Below are 27,054 nucleotides of genomic sequence, written 5' to 3' on the forward strand. Positions count from 1 at the left end.
CTATGGAGAGAAACAGAAACTCCTAAGAAATTCTTTAGAAGGAAGGGATAGGATAGAAAGAAAAGTTGCCTTTTAAAATTGAAGATCAGAGTTATAATCATGCTATTGATCATTTGGGAAAATATCCAAATACTGATTCCTTATTTTAAGACTCTACACAATGATTTGCCCAAATTTTTCTGAATTAAAAATCAAAGCCTAGAATTTGGGAGTGCCTAGAACATATCAGGTTCTCACTAAACAATATTTTTTGTATTATTACATAATATGGTAAGTTTGTAGAAGGAGAGTATCAAGGAATATCTTAAAAAGTATAAAGATGAGAGCTAAAATAGGAACGGGATTTGGATTGAAAGGTAGAGCATTCCAGGCTCAGCAGATGTTTGACAAAGGCAGGAAGAAAGGATGTCCATGGGGTGCTCAGAGGTGAGTACACTAGTCTGCCCTTAGCAGTGAGTCTTTTTAAAGATAATTGTGGATAATCTTGAAGATCCACAAATACCAGATAATAGAAGACATTCACTGCCAAGCCTTCTTTGGAAGATACTGCGTGGCAGAAAGACATCTTGCCTTGGGTCCTACGTAATGACTCAAATACTGACTTTCAAACTGGCAATTTACACAAGCTATATAACATCTGATACTCAATTTTCTCTTCTGTAAAATCTATTCAGCAAGTTCCTCTCTCATTTCTTCTACCACGTCCTCATATGCAAAGACAAAGAAATAAACACACACAGACACACTCACATAGTGGTGCGTGAACACATGATTCCACCTACACCTTTTAATCTTGTCCCAAAGATAAAATAAGTGATGTATGTGAAATTTCCATGTGAAAAAGCTAAAGGAAGGCAAAAGTAATACCATTAAGCAGTTATGTATCTTGGGTGAGTTTTGAATAGAAGTAAGACTCTGAGGGACACAGAAGGGAAGACAAATTTGGACCACTCACTCTAGGCAGTCCATCACAATATACAAAGTATTTGGAAAATTGTTGCACCTAAATTAAAGAGACTTAACTAGTTCATGGTCTGATATGGAAATATTTGTTAATTTCTCCAACAATCTCTGAGATAGAATATTCCCCAATGAGTGATTTCACAGTGAAGTTGACCCAGAGTTAAGGAATGAAGTAGATCATTTCCACAGGAAGAAAGGATTCTAAAGAATGAATGGAGACATATATGAAAGCTAAGTTAGTTGGGTTTCATTACCTTGCTCCCACATTCTGGTAACTGAGTGTGGTCCATAGACTTTTCAGTTTTGACCCCATTTTTAATAAATATTTTATTTAATATTTTATTCATATAAATAAAATTAACTATTTTAAATCGAACAATTGGATAGGCTTTAGTACTAATGCTTTTCAATAAGCACTTCTTTCAGTGTCAAAACATTACCATCACTTCAAATTAATACCTGAGACCACTAAGCAGTTTTGCCCCAACTACCCCTGCTAACAGCCTCTGACAACTGCCAATCTGCATCTGTCTCTATGGATTTATCTACTCTGGATATTTCATATTAATGGAATTGTACAATACGTGACCTTTGTGTCTGTCTTCTTTCACTTAGCATGATGTTCTGGAGCTTCACCCACATTGCAGCATGTATCAATACTTGATTCTCTTTTATGACTGAAAAATATTCCACTTTGTATACATCCAGCAATTTGCTTATCCATTTATCTGTTGATGGACATTTGGGCTCTTTCCACCTGTAGGTGGAATAATACTGCTATGAGCATGTAACAGTATATGTAATAAGTAAAACTGTACTTATTTGAGTACCTGTTTTCAGTGCTTTTGATATATACCCAGGTGTGGAGTACAGGGCTATGCTAACTCTGTTTAACTGCTTGAAGATCATCAAATGTTTCCACAATAACTGAATCATTTTGTATTCCTACCGGCACTTCAAAAGGATTCCAATTTCTCCACTTCCTTGTCAAAACTTGTTACTTTCTGAGTTTTGATTTATTACTCTAATTGATGTGTTAGTGGGTGTAAAGCCATCCTTCATTGTGTTTTTTGATCTACATTTCCAAAATGACTCTAGATGTTGAATATCTTTTCATGTTCTTGTTGGCAATCTTGATGCATATCTTTTTTGGAAAAATGTCTGTGACTTTTACCCATTTTCAAATTGTATAGTTTGTATCTTGTTGTTGAACTCTGAAAGTTATTTCTGGATAGCAGGTACTTATCAGACATATGATTTGCAAATATTCTGTAGGTTGTTTCTTCATATTGTTAATTGTGTTCTTTGATGCACAAAAGTTTTTAATTTTGATAAGATAAATATTATCTATTTTTCTTTTGTCATTCATGCTCTTGGTGACATATCAAAGAAACCATTGCCAAATCCAGGAATGTGAAAGGTTACCCTTATGTTTTCTTCTAAGAGTTTTATGACTTTAGCTTTTATATTTAGGCTAAGGGTCCAAATTCATTCTTTTACATGTGGAGACACACTTGACTCAGCACCATTTGTTGCAGAGACACTTCTTCCATTATTGAAGAGTCTTGGTCCCAGTAAATTATCCATAGTTGTACTGGTTTATTTCTGGACTTTCAACTCTATTTCATTGGTCTATATTCCATACTTATGTCAGCACAACACTGTTTATTATTAGCATAGCTTTGTAGTAAGTTTTGACATCTGGAAGAGTGAGCCTTCCAAGTAAGTGATTCTTCTTCACAATTGTTTAGACTGGTCAGGGACCCATGCAACCCCATATGAATTTGAGGGTCAGATTTTCCATTTCTGCAAGAAAAGGCTATTGGAATTTGGAAAGGAATTGCTTTGAATTCATAGATCAAATTAGTAGTATGGGCATCTTATTAATATTCTTTCCCAATCCATGAATATGAGATGTCTTTCCATTTACTTAGATCTTTCATTTCTTTCAGCAATATTGTGTAATTATCAATTTTCAAATCTTTCATTTCATTAAGTTCACTCCAAAAATTTTATATTTGGAGGATGCTTATGTAAAAAATACTGTATTCTCAATTTCATCTTCAGATTGTTCATTATGCATAAAAACAACTGATTTTTATGTTTGCTTTTTGCTGAACTTTGCTGCAACTTTGCTGCGCTTTTAAATTTACTCTAGTAAATATGCATTTTTTGGAATTTTATATATATAAAATCATTTGTGAATAGAGATTGTTTTTCTTTTTCTTTCCAATTTGAATGCCTTTATTTCTTTTTCTGGCCTAATTTCTCTTACTAGAACTTACAGTACAATGTTGAAGTGAAAGTAGCCATAATTGTCTTGTTCCTAATCTTGTGGGAAAAGCTTTCACTCTTTCAACATTACATATTATGCTAGCTGAATTTTTATCTTCATAAATACTCTTTGTCATATTGAACAATTTCCCTTTTTCTTAGCTTTCTGAGTGTTTCTTAATATGAAAAGATCTTGGAATACTTTGTCTTGACAACTGAGATGATGGGGCTTTTTTTTTTCTTTGTTACATTATTGTGTATTAGATTGATTGATTTCCTTAGATTGAATCACATTTGTTTTCCTTGGTTAACTGTCACTTGTTAATGGGGTACAAATCTTCCAATATACTGTTGAATTTGGTTTGCCAGTCTTGTTTTGGGGCTTGTTGCATCCACATTCATAAAGGATATTGGTTTGTAATTTTCTTTCCTTGTGATGTCTTTATCTTGCTTTGATACCAAAGTAATGATGACTTCAATATATATCTCAATGAAGCTGGAGGGCTGTGTTCTTTGCCTAATAAGACCAATGTCAAGGCTGCCTTGTAGACAGCTTCTGTCAGCTTATTTTTTCCTTTGAACAGGCCGTGCTTTCTTGTTTATATCTTTTGTTATATTTTATTGAAAATGATATACTTCAATATTGCAATGTGACAATTCTGGAAATTAGATTCTCCTCCTTTTCTGTTTTTATATTTGAAGGCTGTAGTCCTCTATTATTTATTGATTTTTCCAAAGTATTTTTGTAGAGATTATTCATTGCTCTTTCTGCTCAATGGAGACTCTTTTCTTTTCACTTGAGTTCAACTAATACTTTGCCAGATATTTCATTGAACTACAGGAGCTAAACATTTTTTATATTTAAAAACATGCCTCCCAGTCTTTGCAAATTAGCTCTGTGTTGAGCCACTCTTTGAGCATTTTCCCGGATTGTTTACTATTCTGCCTTAGACTTACTTCACATTCTGCTTGTACTGAAACAAAAATTAGCCAGAGGTGAAAACATAAGGTCTTCTGTAGTCTTCTCTGAGAAAGAGTGGTGCTGGACAAGTGTGTAGCTTTCTAAATTCCCTAGCATGCACAGGCACTATTGAATGCTCTAATTTCCCAGAGAAACTCTCTACCTAGGTTTTCCTCCAGGCTGCAGGTGATCTATTATTTTATTCAGTCATTATCTTTTGCCCCAGGCAGTTACAGGTCTTTCTTAACCTTATGATGTTTTCAAACAATGTGTGCCACATTTGATCCCTGAATGATTTCAAGGTTATGTGGAAATGAAACAAAACATCCTGCATAAGTCATTCAGGTAAACCCCAGACATATTAGAACAGCAAACACAGTATTTGTGAGAAAGGTCTGCTCTGCTCACTCCAGATCTGGGAACAAGGTTCCACACTAGGAACAGGGACTGTCATCCTCATTATAGCCACTGAAGCTGGGAGGGGAGAGGCAAAGGAAAATAAAAACAGCACAGAACTTTCCTACTATTTCAAGTTGCATTTTGCTTTATGGAGTGTACACTTGGTTGCTGTAAACATTTCACTATTTCACAGAGCACCTACAAAAGTGGTGCTGACAGTCTCTGCTTGTTTTTTGGTGTTTTTGTAAAGGAAGAGGAGCTTGGAGTTCCACACTATCACTTCATTGAAGTCAATTCCTGTTCCTCTTTTTATTTCCAGTCTACAGTCTTTTCAGATGGCCTTGGGAAACCACAGCACCATCACTGAGTTCACCCTCCTTGGCCTGTCTGAAGACCCCCATGTCCAGGCCCTGCTCTTTGTGCTGTTCCTAGTGATCTACCTCCTGACCCTGATGGGGAACCTCATGATGCTACTGGTAATCAAGACTGATTCTCACCTCCACACGCCCATGTACTTCTTCCTGAGTCACCTCTCTTTCCTGGATCTTTGCTACTCCTCAGCCACCGTGCCCAAGCTGCTGGAAAACCTCCTGTCTCAGAAGAAAACAATCTCTGTGGGGGGCTGTCTGGCTCAGGTCTTCTTTGTGTTTGACATTGGAGGCACCGAAGCCTGCTTGCTCTCAGTGATGGCCTATGACCGCTATGTTGCCATCTGCCACCCTCTGCTCTATGGACAGGTCATGAGCAACCAGCTCTGTGTGAGGCTGGTGTGCACCACCTGGAGCCTGGGCTTTCTGGACGCATTAATCAACATCCTACCAGCTATGAGACTGGACTTCTGTAAGGATCAGTCCATCCCCCACTACAGCTGTGAGCTGCCCACTCTCTTCCCTCTGTCCTGCTCTGATGTCTCCACCAGTTTTACTGTTCTACTCTGTTCCAGTCTCCTACATGGGCTGGGAACCTGTTTGTTGACTGTATTCTCCTACGCCCTTATTGTCTCCACCATTCTCAGTATCAGCTCCTCCTCAGGTAGAGGCAAGGCCTTCTCCACCTGCTCCTCTCACCTCACTGTAGTTCTCATGTTTTATGGTTCATTTTTCATTCGCTATCTCATGCCAATCTCAGGTTCAACACTTGAGTTGATCTCCTCTTTGCAGTACAGTGTGGTCACTCCCTTACTGAATCCCCTGATCTACAGCTTGAAGAACAATGAGGTGAAAGCAGCTGTGAGGAGGACCTTTGGAAAATATCTTAAATATTAGCTGACCAAAGACAGAAGATAATGGGTAGGTAGTTTACTACAGCAAAATCTATTGTTAGTTAACTTTAAAAGCATTTCCTGATTTTCCTGATGTTGGAACTAAGAAGAGTATCATAGAAATTCACAGAGCTCTTTCAAGCTCAGGTAAAGAAAGATGGATCAAATTGTTCTGGCTTAGAGGCAAAGCAAAACATCAAATAACCATATTAATCCAGCCATTTTCCTTGAACTGTTTTTGGATGCTTTGATGGGGTTTCATCCCAACCTTTTTTCTTTTACTATGCTATTCAGTGAACAACAACAGGGAATAAAGTCACCAAACTATCACAGAATGGAGCATAAAACAAATCTGCTGAATATTCAATGTAGAGAAGATTCAAGGACTGGAGAAATGGATGTACAATATTATCTCGTATTTGGACTTGGACAGACCCACACCTAGGAAAGGTGGGTGAATCCAAAGGCAAATAGGGCAACCAGATATAAAGGATCCATCATGGATTCACAAAATACAAGCATCTAAAATCTGCTATAAAATGAAACGAGGAAATATCAAAGCTATTTCATAAAATAGACAATTTAGCAGAAATGTATTTTGCTGCCTGAGCACAATGCTAAGAACTGGAGCACAAGACAGAGTTTAGGCAGAAAAAGGGCAGTTTTTGGTGAAAAAAAAATGACTCAGAGAGGAGGAGGAGAGAATCAGAACTATAGACCAGCTGGGCAATACTGATTGGTGATTAACTTAAGTTTACGGTGTGCCTGATCTGGTCAGAAAATAATGACTGCTTAGGGCTGCGGTGAAGGGTGGAAGTTCTCCTGAGAACCCACTCTAAGGCATAAGATTGGGCCTTAGGATGAAAGTGATTTTGGGAAAGTGGTTCCCATAATGGAGACATGTGGTGGGTTTCCAACTCTCGTGTGTAACAGATTCGATTAGTGACCTTGTCCTTCCCTTTCCTAACCCCTCACTCTTCTTCATTCCCCTTTGTCCACACAGGCACCCAGTGCCCTCAGATTGCCTCCTCATAATTCCCTTTTCCAACACCACCCTGAATTTTAAGAATCAGACCAAATCACCTAAGCACAATTCAAGAGCAAAAATATACTGAAAAGTCATTTTTCCCTAACGGTCAATACTTTTCATGGCATTTTCATTTAGACTTCTGTGTTATAAAATTTCCAAATTTCTTATTAATAGAAACAACTCCAGTCCAACAGCATTTGTCGGATTCAAAATATATTTTCCTATTTAGCATGTACTTTATTAATCAGATAAGCACCAAGTCAATGCACATTGCTTCACAGTGAGGTTCAACCAAAGAGAACAGAGTGTAAGAACACAACGGAAACACCAGAGCATTTTAAGATTTGGCGCACATTATGTTTCAATGTCATTAATAATAACAAAGGATTTCACAATACTTATTAATACACATAATTTTGAAACCAATTTTAAATACAATTTCCAATTGTAAATACATACTAAATAAACATGAAAATACAATTTCTTCAACAATGAAAATTATTATTAACTTTAAGTAAATATTCTTACAAGTATTTTGGGATTTTTCCTATATGTAAAGTCTTCAATGCAACTGGTTTATTGGGCACACTCATTTCATTAGCTACATCTGTGAAAGAATCTGCAACTCTCCTATGTTCATTTTTCTTCACCATTATTTAATGATATGTCTAATCTTTGCTTCTCTTCTGCCATACTGCTCAATTGCTGAAAATAAAAAATATATAAGGAAATTATACAACTCAATATCAAAAAGACAAATAACCCAATTTAAAAATGGGCAAAGAATCTGATTACATTTTCCAAAGAAGACATACAAATGACTAAAAGGTTAATAAAAGGTGCTGAACATCACTAATCATCAGGAAAATGAAATCAAAACCTCAACCTGTTAGAATGGCTATCATCAAGAAGACAGAAGATAGTAAGTGTTGACAGGGAATGTAGACATAGGGAGGACTTGTACTTTATGGGTGGGAATACAATTTGGTTTAGGCACTTTGGTAATGAAGGCTTCTCAAAGAATTAAAAATAGAATTACCATATGATACAGCAATTCCACTTGTGAATATATATGCAAAGGCAATAAATCAGTCTCATAAGCTGAGTACATTCTCACTGTGGTCCAACAACTCAGCCCCAGAGATGAGGATACTTCCCATGAGAATGTGAAGCTGGAACCTATGCCTGTGCTGTAAGCTACTCTTTGCCACACTTGTACAGCACATGGTTTCACAGAGACAGCCAATGCAAATTGGATAGTTGCATAAGTGTTTCTAATTTTAAAATATATTTAATCATCAAAGTGTTCTCCCCAGTTATGTTTAAAGATACTTACTATGGGAAGTAAGCTGTCAGGTGAATTAAGTCTCACTATACACCTTCCTTAATAATTCCCAATAAAGTATCTCCCCAGTGAGTAGGCAACAGGAAAACCCTTCCCAGCTTGTCTCTTATCAAAGCCCGGGGTTGCAGTTATAGCTTCAATCCTACAGTTCTATAGACTATATCATGAGAATCCCCTAAGTCTTCTATAAGCTTCTCTCTTCTAGTTAATGAGTTTAACGTTTGTCTTAGACTATGACCTTAGGGAATACAGCTTTTTGGACCTGCTAAATTGCACCAGCTCCATCAACCTATTTGGGTCCCTTAAGCTAGATTATATCTGAAGATCACTCACTTCACTGATCTTGTTTGCCCATATATAGAGTCACAGACGCAGCTAAATGAAGGGTAGCCTCTGGGTTGCGTTGGGGATGACCTGAGAGAAGTCTCTCCTGTGCTCCTTTCAGAATCTGAATGTTTCCCACTGGACTTACTACATGACAGTGGCAGGGCCAAGGCACAATTCAGATAAGTATCCTTAGGCTTCTCCTTCTGAGATGGTCATTTGTTCTTCCTCACTGAAACTTGTAAACAGGAAAACTTAACATGGATGCTTCCTAAAATTAGGCTACAGAAATATTGGTTCTACTGCACATTGTAATCACCTGACCAAAGATGACTTCTTATTTCATGGTAAGACTTGAGCCAGAAGATGATTTTTGTGCCAGAGAATCTCAAACCTCAATGATTTTTCTAAAGGTTCCCTCTCTCCTTAGAAGGCTCTTGTCCTCAGTTGTTCTAAGCACCTACTAAATAAATTCTCTCTGTGCTCTTCAGTGTTGCATGTGCACTGGCTGTGGAAACTGTTTTGATATGGGAGACTGACATCAAAAGCAAAGAGGTTCGCAGTCTGGGGAGGAGTAGGGAAAATGCTTCCAATAGATAGACTTAAGTGGCTTGAGGTCCTCCTCCTTCCCTAAATACATAAATAAATCTTAAATATGTGTACTAAAAATACTTTATTACTCTATCATTAACCACCCCATCAACTCTGGTCTTCACCAATATTAGTCATTAAAGGAGAAGAGAAGAAACAGAAATCAGAGAAGAGTCAAAGGGAAATATTGAGGTATGTGATGTTTGCCTGCAATGTACACAGACCACAAGCCTTGTTGTCCTTCCATTTTCATGTGGCCTTGGGATGTCAAAGGTCTCCATGCTCTTCTGAGTTTCTTACATTACCAATAATACTTACCCAGACTGTGTCTGCCTTTCAGCATGAGATCTATCTCCATCCTGCCTTCATTAATCTATCCAGTCGTTTATGTAATTAACTAAAATTTTCTGTGTGATTGCACTGAGTAGATAAATGTTGAAATTTTTTTTGTTGTACTATCTTCTTGGAAATGATAAAAGATCATTGTATCTAAACAAGTTAATAATTTATAGTGGCATTGATATTCATTGCATTTCAGAATTTAGGTTGTTTAATGTTAAATTAGGTAAAATGAATTTACATTATAAAGCATATTAAACTTGAGCCAAAAGTTATAGGATAGAAGGGAATAATTATTTGTCACTATTTTTTAAATGACAGGAAGTACCATTTTGCTCCCTGCTCTTTAAGGTGATACCTGACATGAACATATACAAGAAAACAAGAGGTGACACATCTGAGATGAGTTCAAGCACAGCTACACAGGCAAATTGGGAAATAAGATATTTTGTTGAGACAACCACCCAGTGCTCTCCCTTCTTCTTACCTCTGCTCTTCTCTGTACAAGCACCCAAACTTCTCTCGCTTCACCTCTTTCTGAATTTCAAAGTAGGCGTTCAACTCCAATTGACTACAAGCCATTGGGTTCCCTCTCTCAAGGTAAGTGAAGAGAATTTGAAATTAGTGCTCACTTCCCACTGCAAGGATGAAGTGAAACCCCATTTTCAGTTGGACACAATCAGAGGATCTATGTTGGGAACCAGGCAGAGTAAACCTGGAAATTTCATAATGGGGGCTTTCACCTGTCTTGCTGACAGGTTGTGTGCAGTCAGCACAGAACAGAGGTTTTTGATGTTGGATCTCTCACCCACAATTTCACCAAAACCTTTGGATGTGCTGTAGTTTCCTCAGGCTGAATATGTAATATGAAGATGGGATGTAGGCAGGTCTACACTGACAGTACATGTGGAAAAACTAGAGAGTAAATACAGAGCAAGTGTCAAACCAAAATCGAACAGAAAATTATACATTTTGAGAAATTTTCCAATTATAGTGAATGGACTGATCTGTTTACTACTGAAGAATACAAAGAAATTGTTTATTTAAACAAGAATTTATGAACTCAAACACAGAAAAAATGACTTTTCCATCTGTCATTCATCTTTGATGCAGAATCAGAGTTAATTTGGGCCAGCACACTGGGCTGTGAAGTACTCACCAGGTAGACAGGTAATTTGAATAAGGAATCTGATTAAGGGTGGGAGTATAGGAACTTGTCTAAATAGGAAAAGAAAGTTAGGCAAAGCAGGGGCTTGGCTGGACCAACAGGAATGGAATCTGTTATGGCAAATTCTTTGGGCAAGAACCACGTGAAGCTGGTGAATTTCCCAGGGAAAACTGGGGAATTCAGAGGCAGTTCAAAGTTCTAGTTGACAGATCAGGATGACTGTAAGCAGTTGCCATACCAAGAAGGAGGACTCATGAGGGAATAGAGTCTGAGATTTCAAGGTGGGCACAAAAAACATTTACCCAGTATGAGAATTCAGCCTGAGAAAGTACAGCTGGGAAAACAGGACAAATAAGTGTGTTCACAAAACAGTTCAACAAAGGCTAAGTGATGTACTTACATAGTCTGTTTAAGTAGAGGACTTTGTAAAAAGTAGATGTATGATACTTTGAATAATCAGATAAGAGAGAAGTGATGAAGTAATGGATAAATGAATGAGTAAAGGGAAACATAGTTGGAGATGACTGAAGGGCAAAGAGGTTGGATAATGGAGGGGACAAATGAAATATTAGATGACCAAATAGAGAGATGAAATGATAGATAACTTACCCAGTGGATAGATGAGTAAGTGTCACGGTTTTAAGCAACCCTCCAAATGTGGACAGAAATGAGCTGGTGGGTGTGAGCTGATTCTTGAGGGGAAGAAATCATTAGCTGCCAATTATTACAACAGAAGATAAGTCTTCACAACCACTAAAAAATGAACCCCTCAGTGCCTCACAGCCTTCATTTCTCCCCAGCTCCCTGTCGGCCTCAAGTTTTGTTTATTTCTGAAACTAAAATTCACCAGGGAATATTCCTCTAATAAAGTACATACAGGATGTCACATTTGCTTCATTCTTTCATTCTTTGTACATTCAGCAGATATTGAGGACCCATCATTGCCTCCCATTACACTGTATGTTCAAGATTTAACATAATATACATGATTAAATACCAAGTCTGTTTTCCATAAGCAAGTAACATGCTTGGTGAAAAAGAAATACTACTAACACATCCTGCTTAACCTGCATTTCTCTAATTTCAGTACGTCAGGCCTTTCCTCCATTATGCCACAATGCATGTCCGTTTTCCTATTTTACCCTCCTTAATGATTCAAGGGAATTTTTAGCTTTCCTTTCTCCCTTTTATTGTAGAAAATGTTTACCAAATATTCAATCCTTAATATATGATTCACTAAAGTTATACATTTTGAGGACTCTTATCTTATTTTTACTATTTCTGTTTTCCATAGATTTTTATACTGCAAGTATTCATAAAGCAAGTTATCCCCTACCCAGATATTGTTCCCATTTTTCATCATAAGAATGGAAATAAGAAATCGATATTGTAAAATATTGTTAGTGTCTTTAATATTGACCTATGTTATTCACCATGGGATATTTCTAAAACATTTAAGAAAGAGTTTTTCCCCTCTCTTCTTCCTGTCTGCCCTTTCTTCTTTCAGTTGTTTTTCAGCTTTTAAGTCCCCATAGCACAGAATCTAATGAATCATAATCCTTTCTACATACGTGTAATCACCGCTCAACAATGTACATCTTTTACTTTATTTTGGTTATTTTACTTTTTCTTCCATATCTCTTTGCTTTTTAATGGAATTATAAATTCACTGTGGTTCCACAACTAAAATATTGCTTCCTAACAGCCTGCATTTCTCAACAGGCTTCTCCCATTCCAAACAATATCACAGAAAATTTTTCACATGTCTGTTTTATCCCCACAAAATAAACACCAATTTGATTATATTCATGTCATTTTAGTTTACCTATTTTAACTATACATGTGTTAAACATTTCTTCCTACAATATAAATTATTTTCCTTCTTCCTCAAGTATACTCTGTTCTAAGAAGATACCAGATGACTCCAAAATGGAACACACTAGAGAGAACAGAATTCCTCACAGAGGCCTTTCATATTCCCCTGCATATCTCAGTGCATTATGTATACTCTACTGACACCACAAGAAAACTTTCTTCAAAAGTACAGGATGCACACAAAGGTCAGGCCTCTGCCTCCTGAGGTGTCCTCAAAAACTATACTCGTATTCTTACCTCAAAGAACCTCAAAGGCTAACGTGTGTGCCTGCACCTGTTCGTAATCCCCACTCAGTAGGATACTCCATTTTCTCCTATATTGGGTGATACACCTTGATAACTCAGAGTCAACCTAAAGGAGAAAAGCTCCCACATATAACTGTACCACCAATGTCAGTGTGGGGAATGAGGAAAGAGGATAAGAATGTAAATAGAAGTAAAAATCATTAGAAAAATGTGGTTGTTCTCTTACCTTTGGTATCAATGAGAAAAAGAGATGATAAGGTTTTTAATTCATAACTCTACTTATATGCATATTTTATCACTGATTTGTTCTTAAACATAAATGGAGAAATTTATATTTACTGAGCCAAGCACAATACATGGATTTTGTACATTTTATCTACATAACAATTACTCCTCTACAATTTTCATAAAGAATTCCATTTTTTTCTTAATTGGCAATTCTTTAAAATGTTTGAACATTATGAAATAGTTTGAAAGTGTATTATTTATGCTTTTTTATTTGGTATCCAAGAAGGTAAAAATGAAAATATTCCTTTTCTTCAATATTTATAAAAACAGTTGAAGAATATATTAAAGATACACAGCTTAGATACACATGAATTTCCTTGCTCTGTCAGCCGAGGGCCTAAAAGTAACAACACCCCAGGAGCCAGGAGCACATTCAGCTCCCAGAGCTTGGTTTCTAATACAATTCTCCAATAAAGCCATTGCAACATGGAGAATTAGCTAATTCTAAAGCTGAGGCAGAGAAAAAACAATATGAGCTTATAACACCCCCAAAATTTCGTAATTCATCAATACCCTGACACCAAAACCAGACACAGATACAAGAGTGTAAGGACACCACAAGCCAATTATCCTGATGAATATCATACAAAATCCTCAACCAAACACTGTCAACTGAATTCAAAAGCACATGAAAAGTATCATAAACCATGATCAACTGGAATTTATTCCAGGGTGCAAGGATGGCTCAACATATGAAGATACAAAACCTGACATACACCATATTAACAAAGAAGATAGAAATTGTCTGTTCATCATAATTGATGTAGGGAAAACTTTGACAATGTTCAACATCCTCATGGTAAAAACTCTCAAAAATAAAGTACAGAAGGAATGTACCCCAACATTATAAAGTCTGTATATTATAATCCCTCAGCTACCATCCCACATTCAAGACTTTACACTGAAAGCCATATGACACCCAAAGAAACTGATGAAGACACATATAAATGTTAATATATCCCATGTTCATGGGTCAGAAAATTTAATATTGTACAAATATCCATACTGCCCAAAACCATCAACAGAGTCAATACAATCCAAATCAAAATTTCAAAGACATTTTTCACAGTAGATATTTTAAATCCTAAAAGTTGCATGTAACTCTAAAACATCCCAAATAGTCAAGTAAATAAAACAAAACTGGAGGCATCACATTTCATTTCCTAATTTCAAACTATATACAAAGCCACAATAAGAAAAACAGTATGGCAAGGGCATAAAAATGGACACATGCACCAATGTAACAAAATCAAGAGCCCAGAAATAAACCCATGCATATGTGGGCAACTAATTTTTGTAAAGAGCACCAAGAACACATCATAGGAAAAGGATAATGATAAATGGTGTTGGGCAAACTGGAAAGCCACATGCAAAAGAATGAAACTGGGTCCTATCTCACACCACTCACAAAATTTAACTTGAAATGGACTAAGGACTTAAACATAAGACCCAAAACCATAAAACTCCTAGAAGAAAACACAGGTGGAAATCTCTTTGATTTTTTTGGCAATGATTTTTTGGATTAGACCCCTAAAGCACAAATAAATGAAAGCAAAAAAGAACAACTGGGACTATCAAATTAAAGTCCTCTGTACATCAAAGGAAACAATAAGCAAAAAAATGGCAACCTACGGAGTTGGAGAAAATATTTGCTAGCCATATATCTAATATGGGGTTAATATTCATAATATTTAAGGAACTTACACAACTCAAAAACAAACAAAAACTAATTTAAGAAATGCACAAAACACCTAAACAGACATTTCTTTCAAGGAAGACATCCAAATGGACAACAGATACATGAAAAGATGCTCACCATCTCTAATCATCAGTGAAATGTTTATCAAAACCACAATGAGATATCATCTCATACCTGTTCATATGGCTATTATCAAAAAGACAACGATAACAAGTGTTGACTGAAATGTAGAGAAAATGGAGCCCTTCTACACTGTTGGTTGGAAAGTAATGGTACAGCAATTATGGAAAATAGCATGGAGGTTCCTCAATAAAATACAAGTAGAACTACAGCATTATTAACAATAGCAAAAATGGAAACAACCTAAGTATCAATGGATAAATGGATAAAGAAGGTGTGGTATATATAGGCAGAGGAATATATGCCATGATATAGAAGGAAATGCTGCCTTTGCAACAACATGAATAAAACTAGAGCACATTATTCTAAGTGAAATTAAATAGACAGAGAAAGAAAAATACTTTATGATTTCACTAATCTGTGAAAACAAAACAAAACAAATAAAGGCAAACTCAAAAACAGAGAGTGTTGGTTACCAGGAGCTGGGGAAGTGAGGGAGATGGTGAGATGCTGCTGACATCAGTGAGATGCAAGCCTTCAGTTACAAGATGAATAAGCTCTGGGGGGAGCTAATTTACAGCATGTTGAGTATAGTTAATAATATAGTTGTGCACTGGATATTTGCTGAGAGTAGACTTTAGCATTTTCACCACTGAAGAAAGGTTAACTATGTGAGGTGTTCAATGGCTAACCAGATCTTGGTAATCATTTCAAGAAGTATATGTATGCCAAGTCATCACATTGTGCATTTCAAATGTATAGCATCTAATTTTCTATTATAACTCAATAAAACTGAAAGGAAGGAAGGAAGGAAGGAAGGAAGGAAGGAAGGAAGGAAGGAAGGAAGGAAGGAAGGAAGGAAGGAAGGAAGGAAGGAAGGAAGGAAGGAAGGGAGGGAGGGAGGGAGGGAGGGAGGGAGGGAGGGAGGGAGGAAAAGTAAGGAAAAGAAAAACACCAGACGCCCAGGAGTTCCACCTACAGTTTCCAGTAAGATTTCAATGCCAAGTTCTGAAGCCAACATCTGAGATAATTTCCTGTGATTCTTACAAAGTACAACTTCCCTAATTAACTTGTGTAATTTTGGCCTCAGGCTTTAACTCCGGGGAATAAAGGGCATCGGTCCATCTTTCCCTTGAACTCTCAGGATCACCCAGCCAATAAACTAACTGAATAAACTAAACCTCCTTCTCTGAGAGGTTGGACCTGAGATTCATTGTCCTGCTTGTTCACTTGAGCACAATATTTACAGTCACAGAGGAGACTTAATGACAAGATACCATGTAGCTGGGCCCATCTGAGTGAAAACTCTCACCAAATTTCACTTATTGAGGATTTAAGAATCTTTTTGCTGTGGCCAACGGAAACATGATGACCAAGACTTCAGGACAGTTTAGATCTAGGACATTTTGTCTCCTTGCCTTCCTGTGACTCCCAGCTGGAACAATAAAAGGTACTGGTTTTCACAGTTATCTCATTGAATATTGGTTCTTACAACCCCAGATAAGTCCTTCTACCTGGAAAAAGGCCAGCGCTACAAAATGTCTTCTGTGCCAGAAAAGTACAGCATAATGGTAATATTTTCTATGATCATTTGAAAGTGTTTCTCAAACCCTTTCCAGTCACTTTACAGTTTTATTAACATCTCTTTGTCAGATATTCCCTCTGAATCTCTTAGACACCTCTTTGCACTTTCTTAACATACTTTCCACATAAGAGAAGAGTGTAAGCATTGGCCTCTCCTTGAACTGTGTCTGTGGTTCTCATTATGCTCCAGGAAAATTTATCCTCAAGTTCTCTGACAAGGAGTTCAGTGTTTCCTCAGCGAAAAATCCCAATCACTGGGAAAGGGGACTCTTTGAAATTTGGTAGAAAATATTGGCGCGCTAGTGCACACCCTCTTTTTCCAGGTCCTCAATCCTATATGTATAGACGTTCATTTTTCTGCTCTTACCCCATCGCCAGTCTAATCCCTACTGAAATAACTGATCCAAAGAACAGTGGGAGACCTATTCATAACAAAGCATTCTGGTCACCAGGCCCCTCCTGTAAGTACCAAACTTTCAAACTTGATCTCCTAAACTGACTTATCTCCTGACCTGCCAGGCTCAGCTAGCCAATCACTGACTGTCCAATCTCTACTTGCCCTTCTGAAGCATTTTATCTTGGAATCAGTCACTTACGGATTCTCCTAGCATAGAATTTAGAATCAGACAGAAAATTAAAAAGAGGGACACCAAAGTGGTTGGGCTGAAGGCTACCAGAGAGAAGCTCCCCTTGCCTTCTGTGGAGGGTTTGAGAGCCTTGGTGGCCAGTTGGAGAGAAAGTCGACACCAAGCGGGAGCTCACAGCATGAGCATCCTGAAGCTTCTTGGATAATCATTTGCAATGTTCTCATGGGGACTTAGCAAGATAAGTCAATCATCTGAATTTCCTTTAATTGGGTTATCAAATAAATAGTTCCCATGATCACAGAGACCTCTCAGCCCCAGATCAGAACAGCAGGAAGTCTTCAGAGACACAAAACGCCCTGAGCTAGGTAATGTCCAGGTCCTCTGAAGTTTCCCTCTCTCTTGACAACCTCTTTCCCTCTCCTCATTTACCTCTTTCTGGATCTCTGAGATCACCTGGGTCTTTGCATAGAAATTCTAGGTGCTGGAGACTGAGCCCCAGATCTAAGGGATGGTGACAGGACATGAGAATAGATGGAGTTTTGCTCCTGTTTACAGTCCATTCACATGTCTATAGAAAGTTCCCTTCTCTGCTATCACCAACTTTCTCCATCTTCAAAATTGACCAAACTGATGTAGGTGCTGTAGCACACAGGAGACAGGCAGAAGACAACAAAAATTTAAGAAAAAAAAATAAATGTAGTGCTGTTATTATTCCATACTTGCCTACTTTCATCCCTTCCTCTAGTTCCGGAGCCTCCCAGACACCCATGTGATTAATCCTGCCTCTGACCACCCACTTATCCCCTCCCAGGTCATGTAGCACCCTCTCCCGTGATCAGTGAATAGAGGAAACCCCAAACCTCTCTGGTCTCCTCTCATTAACCCATCAGTCCCAGTGTGATGGGAACTTGTGGAATTAACTAACATTTTTACATGAAATAGATATGAGCCCAGTGAAGTGATAGGAATCTCTTGTTCTAGGTCTTACTCTCAAGGAATATTTCCCTCTACCCGTCCCCTTGGAAAGGGTGTGGTCAGCACATGTCAAACCCCGGAGCTGAAATTCATCTCCAGCACTTGGAGCCTTTGTGACCTTGGACAAGTTACCTAAGTGTCTCTCCTCAGTTCCTTACCTGTTCTTTAGAAAGTAAAAGGATAAATGAAAACAATGACCCCCATCAGGTAAGATTTACATGAGAAATAAGTAGGTTAATACATGTAAGGTGCTTGTAGAGTGTCTAGCATCTTCTTCATATCATCAGCACCATCATAGCCATTACTCATTAGATACAGTTAAAACTGAGCTGAGCTTGAAGTGCTAACCTGAATTTAAACATATACTCATTCTAGTGCAACAAATAGAACAGAATGACTACTAAAATAATCCAAAATTCAACATCCTGCTGATCTATAGAGTGTTTTTGGACAGATGTGTTCTCATATTGCAAGTTCTACAAATTTGTAAACCCAGCTTCCCATCAGGAGTGGCACTCTAACTTCTACGTTGCTCTCACTTTCCTCTCTGTAAAGATGAAGTACATCCCTTCTGCTCCATTGGATCCGGGCTCAGTCACCCAAACTACAGTGTAAGTTGAAAACACTGTGCTCTGTCTCTGGAGGGGTAAGTAAGCACCAGGGGCTGAAAGAGTAAATGTGGATGAATTAAAACAACTATCTGCTATTTCACACAGAAAATTCCAAACACAGAAATGTTCATGTTCTTATATAAGTGGCCTCAGTATCATTTACGCTTCATTTTTTTTGCTAGTAAAAGTACCAGAGAAGATGTTTTCTTCCAACAGGATTTGACAAATAAGGAGATGAAGGGCTCCTTATTTCTAATTTTGTCCAACAGGCTGCTCCCCTCATGGTGAACTTGAGTTGGTTTGAACCATATATGCTGCATTATTAGCCTTGTAAGAAGACTTGTGATGTAAATGAAATCTAAAAAGTTCCCACAGTCTAGGAAACTGTTGAATATACAGTATTAACAGAGGATAAGTTACCAGGGAGAACAAGGACTTGGAAGGTGGCTGCTCTATGGGATTTAACTTGTTGTGAGTGTGTCAGGCAAAACCAAGGTCACACTCTGTGGAATCAGGGCAAAGCCTGAGAATACAGGGCAGATTAGAGCTGTAAAGGGACCAGTCAGAAGACTGTGTGGTGTTACCATTCAGGCAAGCATTTTCATGAGTAGGTGAGCCTATGTGTGTAGACACAGATCAGGCTTGATACTGAGTACACAGATAAAGGATAAGACAATTAATCCCTAAATAAAGGACAAGAGTGACACAAAATCTAAGGTGATTCTAAGTGATTATTCATATACCAGTTGAACGGCAGTATATTCTAGGTTGTGTGGTTGTGTTCTCCTCAATACCTAGTATAGTATGGCATATAGGAGGCAATATGTGAATATTTGGTGTCTGAATAAATGGGTTTATGGAGAAATAGTAGAAGAATAGATAAAAGGAAAGAGGAATTGTGAATGAAATCTTTGAATTACAAATGAATGGATGGATAGAAAATGGACAAAAGGATAAGTGGAGGATGGATGGAGGGGTTGATGGTTGAGTGCAAGGTTATATATTACATGTCATTTTTTTATACTGTCATTATAAAATATGCATAACATAAAACTTACCATTTTAACCACTTTTAAGTGTCATGGGTTAACAATGTTTCTAGTATGGTCAAAATTTGGGTGTGGAGTACCTCCTCAGATACAGTGATCATATAGATCCTGGTAGATACATAATTTAAGTCCAGTACCAGACTCTTCCCATTACAACAATCTGACTCCCCCTTCACACACACACACACACACACACACACACTCATACACTTCTTTCCTTTTCCCTGGCACTTCCCATTAGTGCTAAATATTATCAAGCTTATGGCATTTGAGCTGTTCTACAAAAAATGGAGCTACACAGTCTACACTATTCACACCATTATTTTTTTCTTCATTAAACAAGTTGAATAAATACTCATGTGCATTTCCCTTCACTGTGTCAAATGTTCTGGACACAACATATTAAATAATGCAATCACTATTCTCAAGATATTATGATGTCATTGGAGGGGAAAAGAAGGAAATACGTGACATACACATTCACACTAACTACCAGATCTGCAGAGTGATCCATGTGATGGCATAGAGGGAAGACTCACTTAATGTGAGCTGATGATTACATCGTACTGTGGAGAGAAACAGGAACTCCTAAGAAATTCTTAAGAAGGAAGGGATAGGACAGAAATAAAAGTTGCCTTTTAAAATTGGAGATCAGAGTTATAATCAGGTTATTGATCATTTGGGAAAATATCTAAATACTGCTTTCTTATTTTTAAACTCTGCACCTAATGATTTGCCCATATCTTTCTGAGAATTAAAAATCAATGCCTAGAATTTCTGACTGCCTAGAATATATCAGGTTCTTACTTAACAATATTTGCTGTATTATTATATAATATGGTAAGTTTGTAGAAGGAGAGTATCAAGGAAGATCTAAAAAAGAGTTTAAATTAAAATGAGAGTTAAAAGAGGAATAGGGTTTGGATTGAAAGGTACAGCATTCCAGGCTGAGTGGATGTTTGACAAAGGCATGAAGACAGGATGTCCACAGGGTGCTCAGAGGCAAGTACACTAGTCTGTCCTTAGCAGTGAGTCCTTTTAAAGATATGTGTGGATAATCTTAAAGATCCATAGATGACAGATGATAGAGGGCATTCACTGCCAAGCCTTCATTGGGAGTCACTGCATGGCAGGAAGACCTCTTGCCTTGGGCCCCTACATAATGAACTCAAATACTGACTTATCAGACTGGCAATTTAGACAAATTATATAATATCTAATACTCAATATTATCTTCTTAAAAAAAGATTCAGCAAGTTCCTCCCTATTTCTTCTACCACATCCTTACATGTAAAGACAAAGAAATAAATACATACATACACAGTCACATATTGGTGCTTGAATATATGATTCTTCCTACACCTTTTAATCTTGTCCCAAAGATAAAATAGGCAATGTATGTGAAATTTCCCTGTGAAAAAGCTGCAGGAAGGCAAATACCATTAAGCAGTTATGCACCTTGGCTGGGTCTTGAGTAGGGGGTAAGACTCTGAGGGACAGAAGAGAAGACAAATTTGGACCACTCACTCTGTATACAACATACACACCACAATATATAAAGTATATGGAAAATTGTTTAGCACAGTTTCAGCTAAGAAAAAGAAACTAAATTAGGTCATGGTCCAATCTGGAAATATTTGTTAATTTCTCCTGCAATCTCTGAGATAGAATATCCACCAGTGAGTGATACCGCAGTGAAGTTGACGCAGGATAAGGACTGAAGTAGATCATTACCACAGGAAGAAAGGATTCTAAAGAATGAGTGAAGGCACATATAAAAGCTAAGATAGTTGGTTTCATTACCTAGCTCCTGCATTCTGGTACCTGTTAGTTCAGAGTTCTCAGCTTTGTTCCTATTTTTAATAAGTATTTTATTGAGGCAAAATTCATATAACATAAGAGTAACCACTTTAAAATGAACAAAAGGATAGCCTTTAGTACTAATGTTTTCGATAACCATTTCTATCAGTTTCAAAACATTACCATCACTGCAAAGTAACACCTGAGACCAATGAGCAGCTTCACCCCAATTACCCCTGCCCCTGACAACCACTAATCTCCGTCTGTCTGATATTTCATATAGATGGAATCATGTGACATGTAACCTGTGTGTCTGTCTTTTTTCACTTTGCATAATGTTTTGGAGTTTCATCTATGTTGTACCATGTATCAATACTTCATTCCCTATTATGACTGAAAAAAATTCCATTGTGTGAACATACCACCATTTGTTAATTTATCTGCTGATGGACATCTGAGCTGTTTCCACCAGGTAGATGTTATGAATAATGCTGCTATGAGCATGTGTGTATATGTACTTGTTTGAGTACCTGTTTTCAATGCTTTTCTATACATCCAGGAGGTATATAGTGCAGAGCTATGGTAATGCTGTTTAACTTTTTGAAGATCATCAAACAATGGCTGTATAATTTGGCATTCCTACCAGCCATGTACAAGGATTCCAGTTTCTTCATATCCATGTCAAAACTTGTTACTTTCTGGGTTTTGATTAATTATTCTTATAGCCACTTGAGTGAGTATAAAGTAGTTCCTCATTATAGTTTTTGATTCACATTTCCCAAATGATGCTGGATGTTGAGTATCTTTTCATGTTCTTGTTAGCAATGTTCTTGTATATCTTCTTTGGAAAAATGTCTATTCCTTTTGACTGTTTTCAAATTGGATATCTGTACTTGGTTGTTGAACTGTACAAGTTATTTCTGAATAGCAGATGCTTATCAGACATGATTTGCTAGCATTCTGTAGGTTGTCTCTTCATTTTGTTGATAATGTTTGATGCACAAAAGTTTTTAATTTTGATGAAATCAATGTTATCTATTTTTCTTTTGTCATTCATTGTTTTGTGACATCAAATAAACCATGGCCAAATCCAACATCCTGAAAGGTAACCCTTATATTTTCTTCTAAGAGTATTATGCTTTCAGCATTTATATTTCATTAATCTGTTTTTAATTATTAATATAGTGTGAGATAGGGGTCCAAATTCATTCTTTTGCATCTGGATATCCCTTTGTCTCAGCACCATTTTTTGTAGAGATACTTTCTTTATTGAACAGTCTTGGTACTAGTGAATTAGCCATAGTTGTATAAATTTATTTCTGGTCTCTCACTGGTCTCTCATTGGTCTATATGTCTATTATGTCAGTACCACACTGCTTTTTATTAACATAGCTTTTTAGTAAGTTTTGACATCTGGAAGTGTGAGCCCTCCATCTGAGTTATTCTTCTTCAAGATTGTTTGGCTATTCAGGATCCCTTGCAACTCTATATGAATCTGAGGGTTAGATTTTCCATTTATGCAGAAAAGACCGTTAGGCTTTTGATAGGAATTGCTTTGAATTTGTAGATTGATTGAGTACTATGGACATCTTATCAGTATTGAATCCATGAATAAGGGATGTCCTTCCATTTATTTAAATCTTTCATTTCTCTCAGCAATATTTTGTAATTTTCAGTGTTTAAGTCTTTCATTTCCTTAATTAAGTTTATTCCTAAATATTTTATTTTTTTGATGTCTATGTAAAAAAATTGCATTTTCAATTTCCTTTTCAGATTGTTCATTGGTTATTTATAAAAACACAACTGAATTTTAAGTTTGTTCTTTGCTGAACTTTGCTTAACTTTGCTTAATTTTTTTACCTACTCTAGTAAATTGGAGTGCATTTTTTTCTATATGTAAAATCATGACACTTGTAAATAGACAATCTGAATGCCTTCATTTCTTTTTCTTGTCTACTTTCTCTAACTAGAACTTACAGTACAATGTTGAAATGAAAGCAGGCATTATTGTCTTGTTCCTAATCTCATGGATAAAGCTTTCACTCTTTCACCATTGAATATTATGCTAGCTGCATTTTTTCATAAATGCTCTTTGTAGTACTGAGCAATTTTCCTTTGTTCCTAGTTTTCTGTGTGTTTCTTGACATAAAAAGATGTTGGAAGTTGTCAAATGATTAGTCTTGACAATTGAGATGATGGGGCTTTTTTTCTTTTTTGTATTTATATTGTGTTTTACATTGATTGATATTCTTAGATTGAATCACACTGTATTCCTAAGTTAAACCCCTTATTTATGGTGTACAAACCTTCCAAGATGCCTTTGGATTTGGTTTGCTAATAAACGGTCGGGACTTTTTGCATTCATTTTCACGAAGGATATTGCTCTGTAGTTTCCTTTTCTTGTGATGTCTTTATCTTGCTTTGATATCAAGGTAATGGTGACTTCAATATATATCTCAGTAGGGCTAGAGTGGGGGTGGTCCTTGTCTAATAAGACCAATATCTACACTTCCTTGTAGACATTTTCTCTCAACTCATTTTTCTCCTTTGAACAGGGCTACCTTCTTGCCTTTTTATAACTTTTGTGATTTTTTTGTTGAAAACTACACTTTTAAATATTGGAATGAGATGACTCTGGAAATTAAATTCTCTCCTTTTCTGTTTTTTATATTTGAAGGCTTGTAGTCCTCTATTATATAGTGGTTTCTCCAAACTATTTTTGCAAAGATAATTCATTGCTCTGTGTTCTCACTGAAGTCTCTTCTCCTTTAGCTTGAGTTCAACTCGTGTTTTGCAAGACATTTCCTTGCATGACAGGAGCTAAATCAAAATTTTTTAAACACGCCTCCCAGTCTTTGTAAATAGGCTCTGTGCTGAGGCGGTCTTTCAACATTTTCCCAGGCTGCTTACAAATCTGCCTTCAACTTCACTTCCTGCTTGCACTGAAACAAAAAATCATCCAGAGGTGAAAATGTAAGGTCTTCTCTAGTCTTCTAGTGGCAAGAATGCTACTGGGCAAGTGTGTAGATTTCTAAATTCCCCAGTATACACAGGCACTGTTGAACACTCTAGTTTCCCAGAGAAACTCTCCCCCGAGCTTCTCCTTCCAGGATATTGATGGTCTGTTATATGTTTCATATATTTTGCCATAATATTTTGCCCAGGCAGCTAGAGGTTTTTGTTAGCCCTCTGCTGTTTTCAAGCAATGTGTGCTGCTCTTGATCCCTGAATGATTTCCGGGTTATATGAAAATGAGACAGAGCATCTTGTATAAGTCCTTCAGGTAGTCCCCAGACAATTTAGAACACCAAACAATAACTTGTGAATAAGGTCTGCTCTGCTCCTTCCAGATCTGGGACCAGGGTTCAACACTGGGAGTGTGGGCTGCCACCTTCAGGGTAGCCACTGAAGCTGGGAGTGGGTAGGCAAGGGAAAATAAAGATGACACAAAACTTTCCTACTAGTGTTAAGTTTTTTTTTCTTTATGGAGTGTTCACTTTATTGCTTTAAAACTTTGACTGCTTCCAGAGAACCTAAAAGGTTGATGCTGACAGTCTCTCCTTGTTTTTCAATGTTCCTGTAAAGGAACAGGAGCTTGGAGCTCCACACTCCATCACTTTGCTGAAGTCATTATCTGTTCCTCTTTTTATTTCTATTCTACAGTCTCTCCAAATGGCCTTGGGGAACCACAGCGCCATCACTGAGTTCATCCTCCTGGGGCTGTCTGCAGACCCCCATGTCCAGGCCCTGCTCTTTGTGCTGTTCCTAGTGATTTACCTCCTGACTCTGATGGGAAACCTCACGATGCTGCTGGTGATCAGGACTGATTCTCACCTCCACACGCCCATGTACTTCTTCCTGAGTCACCTCTCTTTCCTGGATCTTTGCTACTCCTCAGTCACTGTGCCCAAGCTGCTGGAAAACCTCCTGTCTCAGAAGAAAACCATCTCTGTGGGGGGCTGTCTGGCTCAAGTCTTCTTTGTGTTTGATGCTGGGGGCACTGAAGCCTGCCTGCTCTCAGTAATGGCCTATGACCGCTATGTTGCCATCTGCCACTCTCTGCACTATGGACAGGTCATGACCAACCAGGTCTGTATGAGGTTGGTGTGCAGCTCCTGGGGCCTGAGCTTTCTGGATGCACTCATCAACATCCTACCAGCTATGAACTTGGACTTCTGTAAGGATCAGTCCATCCCCCACTACAGCTGTGAGCTGCCCTCTCTCTTCCCTCTGTCCTGCTCTGATGTCTCCACCAGTCTTACTGTTCTGCTCTGTTCCAGTCTCCTGCATGGGTTTGGAACCTGTTTGCTGATTGTATTCTCCTATGCCCTTATTGTCTCCACGACCCTCAGTATGAGCCACTCCTCAGGTAGAGGCAAGGCCTTCTCCACCTGCTCCTCTCACCTCTCTGCAATCATCCTGTTTTATGGCTCGATTTCCCTTCGCTATCTCATGCCAACCTCAGGTTCACCCCTGGAGTTGATCATGTCTGTACAGTACAGTGTGGTCCCTCCCTTAGTGAATCCCCTCATCTACAGCTTGAAGAACAAGGAGGTGAAAGCAGCTGTGAGAAGGACCTTTAGAAACTATCTCCAATACACGCTGCCCAAAGACAGAAGATGATGGGGTTACTTTACTACCGCATGATCTATTATTAGTTAACACTAAGAGTGTTCCCTGATTTCCCTGATATTGGAGCAAAGAAGAATATCATAGAAATCCACAGAGCTTAAGGGGATCATATAGAGAAAAGTAGATCAAATTTATTCTGGCTTGGGGGCAAACAAAACATCAAATGACCGTATTAGTCCAGCCATTTTCTGGACCAGCATGTTGTCTGCTTAAAGACATGTTTTTCTGTTTAGAATGTAGTTTATTAATCAGATGAGCAACACGTCAATGCACATTGCTTCATAATGAGGTTTTGCCAAAGAAAATACAGTGTAAGCACACAATGGATACCCCAGAGCAGTTTAAGATTTGGCACACATTATTTTTCAATATACCTATTACAACATGGATTTTGTAATACTTATTAATACACACCATTTTGAAACAATTTTAAATATAATTTCCAGTTACAAATACATACTAAAGAAACATGAAAATAAATATATAATTTCTTTCAATAACAAAAACTATTATCAACTCCAGATATATATACTTGCAAGTATTTTGGGTTCTTTCCTATATGTAAAGTTTTTAATGTAACTGGTTTATTTACCAGACTCATTTCCATGGGCTATGTCTGTGAAAAAATTTTGCATCTCTGCTCTCTTGCTCTCTTCATTTTCCCTTTGACATTCCTCAATGATACCTTGAATTTTCACTTCACTTCTGTCATAGTGCTTGAGTTGCAGAAAATTAAAAATATATAAAGAATGTATACAAGTCAATAACAAAAAGACAAATAACAATTTAAAAATGGGGAAAGAATCTCATTAGACATTTTTCCAAAGAAGACTACAAATCACAAACAGGTATATTAAAAGGTGGTCAACATCACTAACCATCAAAAAAATGCAATAAAACCTCAATGACTTAGGACCCAGTGCCTGTTAGAAT

At 37.4% G+C, this 27,054-nt stretch overlaps 2 protein-coding genes across 2 annotated transcripts; both read left to right on the top strand.

The window, feature by feature from the left end:
* Positions 1 to 4,932: 4,932 nt before the first annotated feature.
* Positions 4,933 to 5,862, top strand: LOC118914840 (olfactory receptor 8S1-like). The gene has a single exon (XM_036890091.2). It carries the CDS (start codon positions 4,933 to 4,935, stop codon positions 5,860 to 5,862), a length of 930 nt encoding a protein of 309 aa, XP_036745986.2.
* A 19,299-nt stretch (positions 5,863 to 25,161) lies between these two features.
* Positions 25,162 to 26,112, top strand: LOC118914823 (olfactory receptor 8S1-like). Its single transcript, XM_036890063.2, has one exon. It carries the CDS (start codon positions 25,162 to 25,164, stop codon positions 26,110 to 26,112), a length of 951 nt encoding a protein of 316 aa, XP_036745958.2.
* Positions 26,113 to 27,054: the final 942 nt, after the last annotated feature.

Source organism: Manis pentadactyla, chromosome 10, assembly GCF_030020395.1.
Source record: "Manis pentadactyla isolate mManPen7 chromosome 10, mManPen7.hap1, whole genome shotgun sequence".
Classification (NCBI taxonomy): domain Eukaryota; kingdom Metazoa; phylum Chordata; class Mammalia; order Pholidota; family Manidae; genus Manis; species Manis pentadactyla.